The sequence below is a fragment of the Manis javanica genome, chromosome 6, assembly GCF_040802235.1.
Source record: "Manis javanica isolate MJ-LG chromosome 6, MJ_LKY, whole genome shotgun sequence".
NCBI classification, from domain to species: Eukaryota; Metazoa; Chordata; class Mammalia; order Pholidota; family Manidae; genus Manis; species Manis javanica.
Window position 1 is genome coordinate 147,841,991 of NC_133161.1, and position 18,970 is coordinate 147,860,960.

Genomic DNA, 18,970 nt, shown 5'->3' on the forward strand with positions numbered 1-18,970 from the left:
GACACTCCTCAGCCAAGCTCGCGATGCCCTCCCAGAGCTGCCAGTCAGGTTGAAAACCATAAAACAGCTTCCTTCCCTCAAGGCCTTAGAGAAGTCTGACCCGAGGTGGGCCCCGGTGTCTTCACCTAGGGGGCAGCAGCTTTCCCTTCTCACCCTCTAATTGTGGGCATTTCCCACCGAATCACCGCCTCTGGTCCTGCTGAATAGGAAAGCTGTGTCCTCGGGCACAGGCTATGGAGATTGTGTTAGAAATAACGCCAAAATGCAGCCGTACCAATTAGTGGCATTTTAGCTCAAAAAGTTTATTCCCACTGGTATTTTCCTACGATAGAGTCAGCTAGCATTTTGATGAACAGAACCATCCTAGTCTGAGCAGGAAGCTGTTACATCCCAGAAGATGCTGCGTGCCAGTAAATACTTGGGGAAAAGTGTAAGGTTCTGGGAAGGCACATGAACCACTACAGCTGCTGCTTTAGATGCAAATGCTTTTTTGGTCTGTTGTCTTAACATCTTCTTACAGATTTATTAAAGCATACTATCATGAATATCGTTCTCTGATCGACAGTTTCTTGAGCATCTACTTATGCCAGGCATTTTCTGTTTAGCTCCCGTTCTTATCTTACTGTCAGTTTTGTGTGTGATGATATTCTGTTTAGTTGAGGACTGCACTGCCTCTCTCATCTAAAAGGACACATTGAGTCTCTTCTGTCAACTGAAGCCTCATGGTTAGTTTTCTACCAGGAAAAATAGTCCTGGACTGACATGACACAGAATGAATAGCCACAGACATGCAGATTCCAGTGGCTTACAAGTACAGGAATATGTGTATGCCTTCCTTCCTTCTGTTAGCACTGTGAGAATCCCAGGTGTGCGTATATGTGAATATACACGTGTACACAGAGAAGTATACCACAGTGTCTTAGAACTGGCCCCCCTCTCTCGGAAGTAAATAGGAGGAGGGGTCTTTTCAATTACATAGAAGCATGTTTTACACCATAGCTACCTGGATATTAAAATACAGTCCTTAGCCTGTACCTGAGGTTTGTTTCCCCTTAGTGTTAATGCAAAATTAAAGATCACAGCTAATCATCTTATTTGTATTCTTCTGAGGTATGTGTTCTTTCCACTTGTTGTCTGTGGTCTACACACAATAGCATTGCTCTCCCCGTAGTTAAGGAGGTGAAAGTGAAGGGAGTGGCTTTTCTGTGTTGGTGCGAGGGGTGCCGTGTGTCCCATTTTCAGTTGGTGACACACAGCCGCCCCTGTTCCTGCTGATACGAGGGGCAGAAGGTATGTCCCTCCCTTTCACTTCTGCATCCCTCCCTCCTGCCCTGCTGTCCATCAGGGCGTGAGCCCCACGCAAGCCCCCTACATGGTTACTCCCCAGGCTTACAGACCTTCAGCAGCTCTTGCCGCAGACTGCAGACTTTAAAAAGCAGTGACAAACTCCACCAGTCAATTATGCACTTCCTGGCTTCTGAAGACTGAGTTGCCTGGAAGAACAATTTTGGTTTACTGTAACCTACTGTTCCTACATTTCAAGATGAGAAGCATCTTGTGGATCTGATGGGCAGATACGTCGGAATGCCTTAGACTCTAGCTTACGGCCGGCATTTATCAAGTGCTCGCTTGAATCCATGTCCCAGGGTGGCTGTTTCACATGCACGGCCACCTCTGATCCCCATAGGCACACCCTGAGGTAAGCACGTCGTCATCCCATCTTACAGATGATACGGTGGAACATAGAAAGGTCACGTCAGTCGCCCAAGTTCACAAGATTCCTGAGTGTGTTTCAGGGCCACGGTGTGTGGACTCCAGAGTGTACACCGAGTTGGTGTCCTTCTTTGTAGGTCCTCTTAACCCTCACTGCTTCCCAGGGGATCCAGCCTGGTGAGATGGCTGCCTCGGAACTAACTTGCTGAGCCCGAGCACATCTGAAAGCCAGGAAGCACAGAGCCACCCGTCAGGCAGGCACACGCACATCCACGCATCCGCAGCCCCGGTCAGTGAGGGATTTACTAGGTCTGCAGCACACGGTCTGCCTCCAGCAGTCAGTGCCCGTGGCAACGCTGGCATGGCCGGCCAGACTATGAGCTCAAAGTGTTGCTAGTCTATTAAAAAAATATTCTAGCAATTTGAGAAGATGGCCAATAGATTTTTGTTTCAAAAGTAATTTATTGTACTACTACGGTAACTTTCAAAGTACTTCATGAACTTACAGTTAACATGCCTTTGAAATGTCTAATTCTCTGGAAATGATCCTGTGCTTGAAGAGTAGCTGGTTAGTGCCTAAGCCCCAGATGGTTTTATTCTTTTGGCTTCTGTGTGTCAAACCCAGCCCATTAGCTCCATCTCTTATTTTCTTAAATACTGGCCTCATGTTGCTCTTACAGCTAGAAATTATCCTAAGCAAGGAGGGTATACGTGCTAACAGTGGTTCACTCAGGTCACTGGCACCAGAGGTGAGGGACAGCAGCTACCCCATAGTGACAAAAATGACTGAAAGTGTGTGATTGTCATGAAATGAAAGGGGCTGGTGACCTTTTCTCTGAAGTCTCTGCCCTCGTTAGCCTGGCCCGTGCCTTGTTCAGAATCAGATTTTCAAACCACCTCCAGGGCCACTTTGTGTTGTGGACTCATTGCCCATTTTGTGCCAGTGCTTTGAGAAATAGATAGGAAATAATGTGATCGTACATCAGGGGAGGCTCCCAGGCACAACGGTTCCTGTTTTACAATTGAACCAGAACAGAAAACCAAGCAAGCTGTCCACGTGCTGGGCAGCAGCGGGCATCTCTGGGGCACAGTCAGGTGGGTGCAGGAGGGAGCGGGCCGGCTCGGGCCAGGGGGCCTTGCTCCTCTGCCCCTGCAGCGTGGAGGTGCACCCACGCCTCCCCTCCTGTGGCCTCCGAGAGAAAGGGTCCAAGATACAAGGCTAACACACTGCTTGCTGTGCTTCTAAATGACTAATTTAATCATTTCTACTTCTTGGAGGAGAATGAGACTATTTTTTTTAGTGGGTTCCTTTTCAGACTCACGTAAGGCCGCTCTAAACAATAAACTGCTTGCATTCCCAACTTAAATGAACAAAGTCTCCCATAAAACAGAACAATCTGCCATTGTTTCTGCGCTGTGAGATTCATACGCTCCTGTATATGTGAGAAGTTTGTGAGGAAAATTAAAACCTTGGATTATTGATCAATAGTAGTAATCCTTTTAAGCAGGCCTTACAACTAAGCACCAAGATCTGTTTTCATAAACTTCCAGGAAGTCAGACCAGACCCAGTAAAGGTACACTATATAATTAAAGTTTTGATGTATTAATTAGATGGTCTGAGAGCTTGCTTGGAGATAAAAGGACACCAGATGTGTCAGGGAGAAAGAGTTGATGTGCTTTAGATAAAATTTAAAATCAAAAGCCTTCAAATCATCTTATGCTCTATTATAGCAGAGTGATTGCTTAGTTCAAAGTCTTGCTGACAATTTAACACATTCTGTTTGATCATTTGGGCTTAGAAGTTTTTTCTCTTTCATTTTTTGCCCTTCCCTCTCCCCCCAAATAATGCTTCGAGGTGGTGGAATGTGCACTGTATCAAACACCTGACAGAGGGTTACCTGTCGCATCCCTGCTTCGAGGGCTGAGCCTCATCTGTGCTCAGTCGCCTTGTTTACAGGGTGGAAACTGTCTTCCTGTTTTTCATGGTCATTCCCTTAGGTCACGCTTTTAACATCTGCAAAGGCAACTACCGTTAATATTTATGTGTCTCAAATTTTATTGACTTTAAAAAATAAAATCTCAGCGAAATTGCACACGCATGGAACTTGATATTTAGTGATGACATTCTCTCTTCTTTGTGTTTATTACAAGGATAAAAGTAGCCTTCCTTCCTGCTGGGAGGTATTGATGGAGAATAATGAAGTCAGCAGTCACAGCGCGCCAGGAGCGGGGGCAACCCCCTCCTCGGCCTGAGGAGCCCTTTCCATAGAGCAGCACCGTCTCCCCCACCTTCCTCCCCCCTGTAAAGGCGCAAAACGGAACGGCAGCCATCGAACCGCACGGGTGCCCAGTCGGTCCGGCCTCGCCCTGGAGACGGGCCTGGAGACTGGCGCGAGCGGCTTCGCGTTTCCTCCCTTCTCCGCTTCCCATCTCCTTGTCCCAAGTTCCCTTCATTAGTGCAAAGCTCTTTCCTTCTTTCCGTAGCTTTTCCAGCTAAGGCTCTGGGATATAATTACAAGACATGGATCTGTGGGGGAAACCCCCGGTTTCGGGGCGGGAAGCCATCAAGCATCTCAGTGTCCTCATGCCTTTGTTTTGTCATGACCGGCCATTGTTGTGTGCAGCATTGTGGGTTTGATTCTCCTTTTTGTTTTTATCCAGATCCCCCCACAACTCTCCCTCCTCCCACAACAACCACCACCACCACCACCACCACCACCACCACCATCCTTACCATCACCGCAGGTACGGTACCTTCATCGCCACTGAAATGTCCTGAATGTATGTTGTCTTTCTAGTGTGTATGAAAAGAAGTCTGAAAGTTCCCTTTAAGCCCTTGCAGCTAATTGTTCTTTTACTTTGGAACTTCAAAGACATTAGCTACTTTGTTCTTAAGTTGAATCTTAAGGACCTCAGAAAATCTCTAACATCCGAGCATTTAACAGTAGATCAGATACTTTGCAGCTTATGCATAAGAGAATTCTTTTTTACACATCACTTTACAAGCAAAATGCTAGGGAAAATGGCAGCCTGGCGTCAGAGAGCCCGCCGACGGCTTATGCTTAGCCATGGCTGACGAATGGTAAGTATTCTGTCTTTGGATCTTAATTTCATCTTAATCCGTGTGAAGGAAAACACACACCCTTCACATGCCAGCAGGGGCCACGCTGCTACGGCCCCCCCACCTCCTGCCCCGGAGAGCGCCTGCCGGTAGCGGCGCTGCCCTCCCCCAGGCGCCTGCACCCCTCCGGCCCCCCATTCACTGTCGCTGGGGACGGCGCCGCAGCGGCCCGACCTCTGTGGCTCTGTCTCCAGACTGGCGGGGCTCTTACTCAAAATGAGTTCCCGCGTCTCTTATTTCTGGCTCTCTCGGCCCTTCCCGGGAAGGCCACGTGTCCGGGCCTCGGCGCCCGTTCTGCCCATGAGGCGGGCATGGCTGCCCAGCCACTGCCACAGGCGCGGCCCGGGCACGTGTGAAGGGCACGTTCTGCGAGGACGGCCGGCCCTGCATGAGGCGATCCCCACTGCCCTCCGGTCCGTGAGAAGACGGCTGCGCCTCCCCGAGCCGCGTGCCCTTGGGTTCAGTTCTGTCACCGGCACACAGCATTCTTTACAAACACGGACACTCACTCTTCGTTCTTCCCCACCCTCGGTGGGGCAGCCGACCTGCACGGTGACTTCCTGGAGACACCTTCCATTTTCACAGGACTCGTGAGGGACAGAGGACAGCGGCCCAGCGTGTCCAGTGCAGGGAGGCCCTGTCGGCTTATAAAATCCCACGGTGGGCAGTGGGCCACCCGCAGTCTTGCTCACCTTTCCGACCCTGACTGTGGAGCAAAGAGGGCCTTGAGCTGAGCCTCCAGGGAGGAGTTCTTTGAGTGTCCTTTATAAAAATCAGTGCCCACACCTAATTTAGAGTCTTCCGAAAATCCATCAGCTGGTCTCTGCCTCTCCCTGCACTCCGCTCCGTTCTGCATTTCTGTCCTGCCTTGGCCGTGAGTCCCTCCTGTGGCTGAGTGAGCCCGGTCCGCTGGCCCTGCGGCCGGGTTCCTCCTCCCCTCATGAGTGGCACACACTCCTTCCTAACCGAGGTCCCGAGCGGCCGAGCTGCCGACTTCCCATAGGACGATCGTGTTCCCACCTTGTTGATTTCTTACCTCTTACCCAGGTTATAGGCTGACTTAGGCTCGAGCTCTTGTTTCGTAGTTGCCTGGGGCGTCGGGGTGAATTGCATCCCCATTCATCGCCGCCCTGTGTCCGTGACGCCTGTAAGGAAGCCCTCCAGTCGTCTGTCTGTCTGGGCGGCAGTTGCCCGGGGATGAGGCAGCCCTTATTATATCTCATGGTAGAACCTGCGTAGCTGGCCAGGTTTACGTTTTAAGCAGTTGAGGCCTTGTTCTCCGTATCCACAACTCACTCCTCTCTAATGTGGAGCAGCCCTGTTCGTTTGTGGCTGGCCATTTACCGGCTGAGGCTTTTTCTAAGACTTTTCCCAACAGCCCCGCGCACTCAGTCTCAGCGGCCCAGAGAGGCACTTCAGTTCCCCGGCACCCAGTCCTTCCCCCAAGCCTGAAGCCAAGCTTGCGTCCAGCAGCTCACTGTTCTCTCAGGAAATGGTGCAAACAAGCGGTGCTACGCCTCTGTGCACCTCAAAGGTTCTGTAGCCGGGGCTTGTCTCTGCCCCTCTCTCTGCGCCTGGCCTCGGCGCCCAGACTGATCTCTGCACACAGACGCAACTGTGGGAAGGAGGCCCGACTCCCACTGGCACCCCAGGAACAGTCAAACTGAAATCGCCCTGAAACGTTGCAGCATCCGGAGCCTTCACGGGCGCTCTTGCAGGCTTGCGGTGTCTTAGCGGGCAGGCTTCCGTGGATTTATCTTGCCCAGAAAGCACACTTGTGGAATTCAGCATTTGTTCCTTTCTTCAAACAGATTAGAGGTTATGGAGCTGAATGACTCTGGGTCCTGTTTGAAAGGTCCTGAGACTGAGACTGGTTCCTAAGAGATCTTCTAGACTGAATCTTGACATATAGATAGCTGAATTCATTTCCACTCTTCTCTCTTGCACTGTTTGCTACATTACAGCCACCATTATTAGCCTTAAAAGCTTCAACAGCTAAATCTAGTGACAGTAGCATAAAACCTGGGCTTTAAAAAAAAAAAAGAAAGCCCACAGTCATCTGTTTCTTTTCTCCCAGGCAGATGCAATCATGGAAACCCATTCCCCAGGTCAGGGTTTCATTACAAGAAAAATGTACAAATGCAATAGGAAATTTTTTTTAAACTCAAGAGGTCATAGTTGATTTCTGATTTCTCTGAAAGGAAGTGTCCCAGTGCTATCTTTGATCTTCCGTAACCAGGGTAATCAGTTTGTTCCCCTTGTTAGGGAGGCAGCCTGTCATTGAGCTCCCAGTTGCCCGCCTCCCTTCAAAACATGTTAAGGCTTCTTTGTGGAGACCCTTCAAAGTCAAAAATTGGGAGCCAGTGTGACTTGACATTTCCACCCAGAAGCACAGACCTGGTGGGAAGAGCGGGGCGTCTGTCTCCTGTCCGTGCTGCACAGACAGATCTCCTGGCCCTCCTGGGAAGGCCCACACCTTCAAGGGGAGCTTTATCTAGGGCAGAATTCATGATGGCTCTAGAATGCTGAAAGGGACACTTGATGTCCATGTGACATACCAACATTGTCATAGCGTTGTGTCTGTTCAGCCCTTACGTCATCAGAATCTCTTTCCAAATAAAAAACCATTTGAGGGATAGAAGTGGGATGGGAGCCATCCACAGCCTCATTGTGATTCACCAGAAAATTCTTTGGTGTCTGTCCTCTGTCATGTACATGCTATTCTGACCACACATTTCTGTTTTTCAAATGTGCAATTGGCAGGCCCCCAGTCCTTTCTTATTCTTCTTTTTTATGTCATGTCAAGTTGTCTGTGTGGTTTCATTCATGAAGATACGTGCTGAAGTCCAGAAGGGCAAACTGCATAAGTTGTCCCTGGAATCCTCTGTTAAGATACAGGGACAGCCAGCCATTTGCCCAGGATAAGTCCTTCATGCGGGTTCCTCTCAAACTAGAATCAAACCTGTTGCCAAGACAGCGGGGGACTGTTTGTTTTGTACTTTTGACTTTGTGTATTGGGGGTAGATAAAATTCCCTCTTTCTGTCATGATTGTTTTTGCCCCTGACAGTTGGATCGATCATTTTCCTAGAATCGTCTTAGGAAAATATTTTGCGTTTCCCTCCCTGGTTAACACGGATGTTGTGTCGTTTCTGCCAGGCTGTGTCCTGAACTAGATGCTTGACAAGGACTACCGCAGAGAACAGGCAGCACTGGGTCAAACACCCACCTCAGCTTAAACATAAAATCCAGGCTGGGAGGAGTTCAACCTGTAGGTCACCCTACACTCGGGACTGTCATAAATTAAAAATTGAAACCACTTTAGAATAAGAAATGAATAGCTATAGGGCCAAATTCTGAAACCACATTTAAAAATCTTTTCATAAGAACAAAACAGGTCATTTCTAAATGAGTTTTTCTCTTTTTGAAAGTATCTATCCAATTAAAGATTTTGCGTTTCTTGGAAAAGAAAGCAGGAAGGTCTTCGCATTTGTGTTCTGAGCCCTCGAAACCCAGTGTGCCTTGGAGAAAGTGAGTCCTACCCCCAGGCTCACATTATTACTTTGGCTTTCGTGGTCTGATGTCACAGGCTTTTGTGTGTGTAATGTGGGTGGATCAATCACATAAAAGCTGAGTACACTTGTGACATTTGTAGAATATGCCGAATGGGAATCTCAGCACCATAGCACGTGTTTTCGGTTTCTTAGATGCAAGGAGAAAGGACACCAGGGTTTAAGGTAGGCTCTTTAACATGAGCATCGAAGGTACTTCGAGCTCCATCCCCAGGTCCTTAGCTTAGCTATTCCTGCTCTCTACTTGCTATTGGTAGTCGCCTGGTGCAGAAGAATAGGCTTGTCTGCTCCTGGGCATTCACTCTACAAGTACCAAGCCCTTAGTGTGTACAGCACAGTGCTGGCACCTGGGGGGGACAGAATGCTCCCTGAACCCCTGAAAGTACAGCTGAGGGCATAGGTCATACGTGGTGGGACTCAGAAGCAGGAGGTATGGTGTCAGGTCTGATTCGGTGGTATAGGCAGACCAGAGAACAGCACAGAAGAAGCAGAATCTGATCTGTGCCATCAAAGAATCGAGAGAACATGGGTAGGCAAGGGTGGCATTTGAGATGAGACATGAAGGCCCACTTTACCCCAAGCATCTATCTTCATGTGTGTGTACTTTGTGTGTATTTATGTTCTGGGCTTATATTAAGCCATTGTTCCTAGGAAATACACATTTTTCATCCTAGAATGTTTTACTAAATTGCCTTTTTTCTAGAGTTGGCATCTACGCCATTAAGACTGGTTTTCACTCATCATTTACTGAACACAGAGTGTCACTGACAGGCCAGCCTGCGTGATGACAAGCAGTGCTCCCGAGCCACCTGTCATGTAATGAGCCACCTTTTTAAGTTTTTGCCCCAGAGTGCATGACCACTTTTTCATACTGTCTTAAGTGTGCACATTTTATCTTATGATTGTAAAACTAGTACAAATGGCATCGTGGCCAACCAGTTTTTGACCCATATTGATTGAGGAGGAAATGGAAACCGTTAAAACACAACAGAGATGGAGGTCAGCTGATTTTGCATATTTGAAAAAAGCAATGAGAGATGGGAAGTAAGTTTTTTTCCTAATGCTTCTCTCAAAATTTCCATACTTTTAAAGTAATCCAAGAGATAAAAAGACTCGACGTGTTCCCATGCTACAGATTTATCAACAGTGCAAAAAAATAATATCCTAGATCCAGGTTCCTCTTGATGAGAGTGTAGTAGTCAGAGCCCTGTTGGTGATGGGAACTGAGGTCTAGGCAGGAAGGACCCCTCCGTGCAGCATCCACCGCAGGGTGCACGTCAGCTGCTGCCCCAGAGCCTCTCTGCACCACCTCCCTCCCTACGCCCTCTGCCCCTCTGCCCCTGCCTGCCCCCTTCTGGGTATTCACTGTCCCTTCTGCCAGCATTGACACACCACTCCTGAATTGTTTGCCTTATTCAGTGAAACCACTGCATGGATTCCTATTATTTTCAGAACATCTGGTTTGCAAATGAAAGGATCTCAGGGGCACAGCAGCACAGTGAACAATTCTGAAGAAGCTTTTAACAAAACCTGAAGTTGTTAAAAAGCAACAACAGAAAATCCAGTCCCCTTTCTGCTGTTCTGTGGCTCCCGGTGTCCTCACTCAGAGGGGACGTGGCACTAAGAATTACGAGCCAAGCTGCGGCTCTCCTGTCCGGACCCTTTAGCCCCAGTTCTGTTCCTAACCACTCTCCCATCCCTGAGAAACAGGAGTTTAATTAAAGCAGGACATAGACAGGAAGAAAATTAACCGGGCAACCAGTAGAAAATAAATTTAGAGGTTTAATTCTCCAGCATGTTTTTTTGCTTCGAACAGATTTCAAATAAGTCAGAAATAAATAAATAAGGTGTGTGTGGGGTGGGGGATATACTATATTTAATATATATTGGCAGCGCAGCGCCAACTATGAGAACAAACTTGTTGGGGGAATTCCTTGCCGGCCCTGGTGTCTAGATTTAAAGCAGTTCCTTACCACAAACTGAAGGGGACTCAATTAAGAAAACCCATTGGCCCCTTATTGACTTTAGTGAAGAAATAAATTGGGGGAAACTGTATTAAAATATGTCCAGACTGCTTAGTATGCTTGCACTGAAGCTCATGACAATCAAAATGGGAGAATTTAAAATCTTTACAATTAAGCTCTGCTTTCGAGCAGGTCGTGCTTTCTGGGGGTGTGTTTTAATGTGCGCTATCCTCACGCATCCTCCCCTCCCCCTGGCATCATGCCAGCTCGCAGTGGATCTGTGCATTGGAAAGCAGAAGGACCTCAGAGCAAATGCAGAAGAAAAGGCATTTAAGGGTGTGAATTTAATTTTGTTCTAGGACTTTCATTTGCATTTATGGCACCCGTTGTGTTTGAGACCATGGACTAATTCACGGATTAGTTTTAAACCCCCAGTCTGTCACACTCAGTGAGCAATTCTGAGCCGGAGAGGCTCCCTGTGGAAGGGTCGGAATGTGCCACAGTGCGGCTTCCACACGACTGTTTCAGCTAAATATTGCCCAACTGCCTCACATGCAGTCATTTTTTTTTTCTATTTGGTCGAATGGCTCGTGTCTCAGATCTCACACATTATCAGAGCGTTTTCATTCTGTAAATCTCTTGCCCTGTAACATGAAATATAAGCGGTGTTTAGTTTATTCGAGGTAGGGCGCCATCAACTGTTTGTGAGGCTGGGAGACAAGAAGTCAATATTTAGTGAAATGCGCACCTTTCAAACAGCGTGGGACCCGCCCCTGTTTGATCGGACTCACAAACCAGCTAGAGAGTGACTGTCAAGGCTCTACGCACGCACTGGGTTTGCGAGAACGTGGGGTTTGTTTTTGTTGACCGTGTAAAATAAATGCACAACAAACTTGCTCTCATCGTGATTATAACAGACAGCGGCTCAGGGGGGCCTTACTTCCCCGTGGCCCCGCGCCGCCCTACGCCCCTCCCAGCTCTCTCTGACCCCTCTCTCTCATAGGCCTGGCTCAAAGGCGATTGTTTAAAGGCAGCGACAAAAAGTTTTAAAGAGTCTCTATTAAAGCCATTAGGCACTCTTACTTTTCCAGCTAATTTCAGCATTTATAACTTACGTTGGAAATTTACCGCTTGCATGTTGCCTGTATGCTTAGAACGCTACCGGACAATGTAGTGACCCCACAAGTTGATTCCCAGGGGCGGGCCTGCACGCCTCTCCTTTCTTCTGGTGAAGACACCTAGTAAATCCTGCCTCCCGGAGCTGCCCTCCCTTCCGAGCCAGAGGGCCGTGGTTTCTGCATGCGGGGAGCACGCAGTGACGGAGTAGAAGCAGATCCCGCAGGGAGCACAAAGGCACTTACACAGAACTTTTTCTTAATTCTGCACTTGAAATCGCCTCTGTTCAGAGAGCACGCCAGGTGCTCTCAGAGAAACAGCCGCCGACTCCCCCAGGCCGCCTGACCTTGTCCTGCCCCCTGTGGCCCTCATGTTCTGCCACAGCTCCTAGTGTCCCGTGGCTGGCCACGGTTTCGCCTCTCCAGCTGCACTAACTGCTCTGTTTGCCTGCAGCACAGGCTTAATTGTCTTACAAGGGTGCTCTCGGCCTCCCCTCTCCCCACCTGGTGGGTGCGGCTGGTAGATTTCCCGCTCCCGGGATGGGGAGGCCCGCTGCCCTGTGACCCTCGCTCCCTTTGCCTCCCAGCACCCACCCAGAGGCCGACGGCACGCTCCCCCGGCTCTGTCCCAAGGCTGACATGACGTGATGTAGGAAGACAGCAAACCAGGGCGACCACGGGCTCATGCTGAGATGCTGTTTTTTAGGACTAACCCTTACATTTTACTCCTCTCCCCTTCCCCTTTCATACTAATTATTTAGCTCTCCAAAACAAAGCAGAGTAGAAGTGCTGCCGCACACCAAGGGGCCCGGGCATTCGCTGCTTTGTTGTTTTATTTTGGAAAGGGGCCAGCGCTAGCCATAAGATGCGGTGACGTGCATGCAGAGGTTCCCGTGTGCACGTTCATTTGATTTTGCCCCTCGAAGTGAAAGAACCTCAAGCCAACAGTTGATTCAGATGTTTGAATTAAGGATGTGTCCACCTGAGTCATGGGAATTTGGTGTAGAGGTGTTTAAACTGTACAGTTTTTGGTATTGCTTTCTTACTGCTATTTTATGCACACAGGCTCGGCTTGTAAGTAAGTATTGTGTTCTTGCTCAGTGTATTTTATGTTCTTCTTCCCTTCATCTGTTCCTCAGAAACTCAGTGCTAAGTTACAGTAAGCCGCGGCGGCCTCACAGGCGGCGGGTTGATTCTAGCTTCTTAGAAGGGCTCTCATGTTTTGACAGCGCAGGGCCCTGAGGACAGCATGCCAGCTGAAAGGGAACACCAGTATGAATGCACTGTTGTATTTGTGAGTCAGAAGCACCAGGCTCATTTGACCAAAAAAAGAGGCTGGCATTCCAGTGCATGGAAATGTCGCCTGTCTCCAGTCCAGAAGGGTCTCCAGAACTCGGGAAAATGAGGCCATGGCTCCTGCATTACCAAAAAGGACAGGTAACTGCCTGCCCTGAGCCCAGAATCCCACATCGGCTCGAGGTGACTGCCGCCACTCCTTTGTGGCAGGAAGTGGGCACAGCGGGAGGCCGTGTAGGTGAGCGGTGGAAAATGAGCACGAAGCCTGGCCAGATGGGCTGACCTGGGAATGAAGTTGGCCGGAAGAGTGGTGCTAAAACAACTCTGGGAAAAGAAGGTCTTCGTGCAATTTGTTAGGTACTTGTCCCACTTCCCTTCTAGGCTAAAATAAAAACAGAATTTCTTGAGCCTCTGAAGAATTCCTGTGAAGAGGAGCCAGCTCTGTAGGCCCGGTGTAAAGCCTGGGAAGAGGAGAAGGAAACTTGAGCAGCATGGGAAATAGAAGAAGAAAGAGACAAACCACACTTTCTTCCATAGCACGTGCACCCGCCAGTGAGAGGAAATCATGTGCTGTCGCCTGACGCAGCCGGGAAGGCACGACTCCGGGCAGCTCACAGCGGCGGGAATGGTTCTGAATTCGAGCAGAGGGGTGGCTGATACTTAAAATTTTGGAATGTCGCACGACTAGAAGTGGCATTCGGCGAATTGTGTGGACTTGGGTGTTTCCGTGACAGACTCCTGCCCTTAGATCGTGACGTGGTAAGAGCTGCAGAGGGAAGATGGATTAACAGTGGGCGTGGGTGGGTGGGTGTCTGGGCACAGAAAGCAGTCTGAAACCGTGACACCTTCTTTCCAACTGAACTCTGCCAAAGTAGTAACACTGGATGAAGAACTCGAATCCATGCGTTCATCCCCAGACGTCTGCGCGTAACTGTTACGGACCCTTCAAGCGTGATGGCCTCAGTGATGCCTCATCAGCAGTCGTGAAGCCCAAGTACGCAGGTGGCTTGGGTTAAAGCAAAGGCAGTGCCTGGATGTCCGAATCCATTGCTGAGGCTCCGGCCGAGGCTGTTCTTCCATTGGTGCCGAGCCCTGGTGCGCTCGGAGCCATCTGCCAGTCAGCAGAGCTCACGCTGGTGTTCCTCTTCGCTTCGCATGGCCCCCGACTGTTGACTAGCAAGTAGGTGTGTCCTGGCCAGACCCCCAGAACCAAAGGCCTGACTGCTCCTCTCCGGCTCGCAGCTTTGAGCTGAAGGCATGTCTTAAAACAGTGCGACTCACCTCAAATGCTTTTTGCTTTTCATTTATTATTGCTTGTCACGCGATGTTCTTTGAAAGCTTGCTCATATATTATCTGTTCCATTTTTTTCCATTTTCCCTTTTTTTGCATGCGGTTCCTCCTGTTTCCTCCCTTCCTCCAATCCTCTGTTCCTGTCTGTAGACACAACGGCGACGACAGAACCGGCAGTTCACGGTTGGTATCACACTCCTGTTTACCTACTTGCTCAGCACTGCTGAGAGGCAAGGCAAGCCTGGGAAAGAGAGGAATGTAGTCTTCAAGGGAAATCCCCTTTTAAGTAGACGACCTCATAAATATACTATAATATTTAAGGTTTGAAAGGGTGTTAAGTCTTGTCATTTCTGTTGTGAGTTCAGTAGCCAGAGTTTGCAACCTGAGACAAGGCCGCCTCCTTGCTGGCTGGGCTGGGAGGAGTCCCAGTTATTTAGTAACTCCACCAGACATGGAGATGAAAGCGACTTCACAAAAACAACTGTTTGCCTAAAAATCGTAGCATCTGAATTAAAGGCCCAGCCACTTCCTTTGTAGCACAGGATCCCAGGACATTTTGAAGAGGACTCCTGTGTGTCTAGGAATTGATGCTGAAGAACAGATAAGGCTGAAGGTTCCTGTGCAGATCTGTGAGGCGGTGGCCAGGAAGATCCTTGCCCGCCCTTGAATTATGTTCCCCGTCGCGTTTACTCCACAGCCCGCTGCCCTCTGCCTCTTATTCTGTGTGTACATAGATGTTTCTGCTAACGTGGCAGGAAACTTCCCCAAACCAAGAATGATACCGCATACAAATTTTAGCAACATGAATTGGGCCTTAAAAAGTCATTTGTGTGTGCATATTTTGTAGGCAAATACTAAATAATACTTGGTTAAGATTTTAATCAAAAGGTGATAAAAACCGAGTGAATAAAGCTCAGAAGGGGCCATAAAGAAATCCTTTTTCCAGTTTCACCCCTGACTTACTGGGCTGGAATGAGTCTATTAGCTTTTCTGTGTCTCTCCAGTCAGAAAATTAGAATCATGTTTCATCTGTATGTTACTGAATTACTTAACTCAAATGTAGCCCTGATGATATTGTACTTAGAAAAAGATACATTAGTTAAAAAAAAAAAATGGGCTGAATTTTAATAATTGTATCCCAAGGGAATTTTTTGGTAAAGGACGTACTTAAATTACTTTGCATGTTACGCAGGGTTAAAATCTATCAATTAATTGATGAGGTGATCAACCAACCCCATAGTGTGCATTCAACTCTGAGAGAAGCATCTCTTCCTGGCCCAGACTTAGTTCCCTAAACAGGTCTGCTTTTGAGGACTTATGGAGTTGGAGATCTCTGTTCTGTGTGAGCTGTCCCTAAAGGTCAGGCCCAGAGGCTTGGCAGGTGGCCCCACACCCCACCCCAGTTTGGACTTCCTGAGGAGGCAAAACAAACTTGCATAGAGGGCACCATGTCCCCCTTACCCTGCTCCCGCCCCCATACCCTTGCCTGTCATTGGCACAAAAGGAAAATTCATAAAGTAAGTCTAAGGGCCAGGTGCACTGACAGTCATGAGAAATCAATTAGGTACAAAACATGCCCTCTGAAAGGTAGTGCCCCACAGTGCTGGCAGTGTCTCCGGCAGGGCTCTCCATTAAGCTTAGTTATTTGTAGGTTTCATCATTAATTGAGCACTTCCTGACTTCTATCGATTATTCTCAGAGCTTTAAGGCTATTTTAATGTAGTTTAAGGGATGTTGTTCTATTCTTCTTCAGATGCTTTAAGCCCTTGAGTTCCCTATAATTAACTCCAGGGTCAAATGTAACCATAAGGTTCCTGAATTCTGTGAGATATTTGAAGAAGTATCGATCATTTATCTCGTAAGACTCCAGAGCAATAATTTCTAAGTCCTTTCAATAAAATCCGTGTGCTTATGTAAATCAAATGCATGTAGGTCTTGGAGTTGGTAGGCTATTTCAGGTAGGAAATATGTCCCCTGGTATGAAAAATGAGAATTTAGGGGGTCAATCCTAATTTTAGGATACTGTTTCTGATCAGATCTTTTCATCTGGAGAGAGAGAAAGTTAAGGTGATCTCTCTTTGTGGTAGGATAAAGAGACCCTTGGAGTAAGGCTTTATAGGATGCCTGTGTACTGACAGAAGCAACTGCTGGGTCCTTAGTTCGGGGACTCTTCAGGCCAGTGGCACCTCAGCAGGGTGTTACCGGCTCACAGTGAGATGAGAAGTTTACCTGCAGCCAAGAAATGTAGGAGAAGAAGCAGGAGTGAGATACACACGTCTATGATGCGTTAGCGGGAGGTGAGAGGGGTAACCCCGGCTGCCATGAACCCTCCGAGCACCTCCCGAAGGCTCCTACTGCTGCTTTGAACAGCATACTCTCCAGCCCACAGCAGAGAGTGTTACTGAAAGCCAGATCGTACGATCTATAATTTCACTCGACAGAGGGGAAAAAAGTCTTCCAGGTCAGTTGCCAGGATAGAAAAGGTAATAGAATATCCAGGAACTCACAAAGCAGGAGACCAAATTTCCAGGGAGGTGAAGATAGAGAACTGATTTTATCCAAGTGAATTAAGACTAAAACCCAATTTCTCTGGTGTACCAATCATTTAACTTAGATTCATTTGAGAATAACCTTGAATGTTCATTATGGAGATGTGGGCCTAGACAAATGTTGTGGTTTGATAACTTAGCAACTTAAATGACAAGACGTGTTAGGTTAGCCAGTTATGACCATTTTACTGGTCTTAAAAGTTTTCATCCTATATTTCCTTCGATATTCCTCTTCTATAAAGAGGAAGAAAATAATTTTCTGAAAAGCTTTCCCTTTGAAGACTCATTAAAATACTTTATTCAAGCTTGTGTTGCTGGAGTTATGTATGAGCACCAGTTGTTTATGGATGTTGACCATTTGTTCTTACCGATATCTGATTGGAATAAGCATGTGATGGAAGGTCAGAAGTGCATGAGCATGATTCACAATCAGATGGATTTTCTCCAAAAAGAAACCAAACAGCAGTCAGCCACAGTGTGTTTTTAACAATCCAATTGATAGTAAAGATGAATGTGAGCCTATGATGGGATTTTTTAGACCAGGATGACGGAAGGGGCCCCTTTGAATAAAGATCTCGAGCATTTGCGTTTTTGGAGCTCATCCTGAGGGCTGGACAGGAAGAACCCTGTGTCATGCGTGCATGTCGAGCAGTGCAGACCACGCCCTGCCCTGCCCTTCCTGGCGCCACTCGGCCTGAAGTTGGCGGCAGAAATGCATGGGTGATGCACAGCACGGACGCCGTGGTCCCTACCCTTATGATGCGTGGGTGTGTGTGATGGTCTTGTTTGTTCAAATGTGGGTGCTTCTCTGTGTCTTGTGCCTTGTTCTGTCCCAGCCTTGTGTCCCCTCCCTGCCTCCCCCCCACCTCCCCCTCGTGAGGCTGTGGGGTCAGCACGTCCTGCCCGGAATAGCGCTTGTGCTTTTGCTGCACTGCGGTCAGCCGCTTCCTCGGGCCTCAGGCGCGCGCTTCCTGCCCCCGGCCCTCCCTGCCTCTGCCCCTGTCCCCCTCTCCCCCACCCCTCCCTGCCCCTCTCTGCCGTCTCCCTGCCTCCACCCCTCTCCTCTCCCAGTCCCTCTCTCTCTCTCTCCCTCTGTCCCTCTCTCACCCTGTCCCTCTGTCCCTCTCTCACCCTGTCCCTCTCTACCCCTCTCTGCCTCTCCCTCCCCTCCCTCTCCTCTACCCCTCCCCTCCCCTCCTATTTATTATTTTTGAGTCTACCTGTCTTTTGCTTCCCACCTCTTGGTACATTAGAGGCCAATGATCTCATGAACTAACATATCCCAAATGAGTTTTTAAATAGTTTTAATTCAGTACATAATTGTGGTAAGACTCATACTGGAAACCCTTCTGAAATAATTTCTCACTTTCAGTTTTGGTTTCAAAATGTTTGGCCCGTGCCAGAGCCAGGCTCAGGCCCAAGCCTGCCGCCGTAGGTGGTCCCCCGGCTCTGCTGCCCCCTGGCAGGCGCTCTCTGAGGAGTGTGAGCCATACCCCAGTCCCGAGAGCGCGAGATGCTTACCTGACGTTCCATCCCCTGTGGGGAAATTCGAAAGCCCAATTTAAAGAAGAGTAGCCCGCAGTGCGCATTATTACAACCTCTATGTCCGCCATCTGTGTCTGTACCTCTGTGCACACCTCTGTACGCGTACACGACAGTGGCATTCAAAGGCTGTCATTCAGTCAAGGGACTCTGCAGACATTGTGTGTTCTACTCAAGAACAACGCTAAAGAGGGTTACGAATGGCTGCAGGACCTGAAGATTGTGTTTCAGCCTTGATATGCAGCTTGGAAACAATGTGCTACTGTTTAACGGCCTGAACCAAATTTCTGCTAATGGGAAGAAGGGAAAACTCCCCACAAAAGCTGACAAAGCAGGAAGAACAGGATGGCTGAGCTTTTAGATTAAAACTACCAGGGTCGCCTGAACTCATGGCTGGTGATGGAACAGTTTCCGTAGCATGGCCAGCGACCAGAGATGTATGCCACTTAGGTAAGAGAGAGACCATCACCTCCTTTTTCCTAATGGGAATGGTACCAGGGCCATGGGCTACATTTTTCTTCCCTAGAGGTTTTATTTGATCACCCTTTTTAAAATTTTTCTGAAAAAAATGAAACCCTGATGAACTGAAAAACAGGAACATTTACATTTTACTTGACCTTGAATTTATTTAAGTATCTCCAGGATGTCTTACTGTTTCTAATTTTTGAGGTTTTCCTTGACCTGGTTTTAAATTGCCGCACCATATCACACCTAGAAGCCAGTGACGTCTGTGTAAAGGGAGAGTGACACCTGTGGGAGCATTGTCTGGGGCAGCCCAGGGGACAGGCAGCCCCTTACAGCGTCATGC

At 48.3% G+C, this 18,970-nt stretch overlaps 1 protein-coding gene across 7 annotated transcripts in view; it reads left to right on the forward strand.

Annotated features, from left to right (window-relative positions):
* The window catches only part of CADM1 (cell adhesion molecule 1), a 309,393-nt gene that overhangs the window by 272,689 nt on the left and 17,734 nt on the right, over nt 1–18,970 (forward strand). For 3 of the 7 annotated variants that reach the window (XM_036992727.2, XM_036992728.2, XM_073239754.1), the window contains 2 exons: nt 4,376–4,459; nt 14,222–14,254. The exons of 1 other annotated variant lie outside the window; for it this stretch is intronic. In XM_036992727.2, coding sequence (XP_036848622.1) covers nt 4,376–4,459; nt 14,222–14,254 — 117 coding nt within the window. The remainder of the gene's footprint in view (nt 1–4,375; nt 4,460–14,221; nt 14,255–18,970) is intronic. 3 more of the 7 variants (XM_036992730.2, XM_036992733.2, XM_036992731.2) reach the window with 2 other exon arrangements.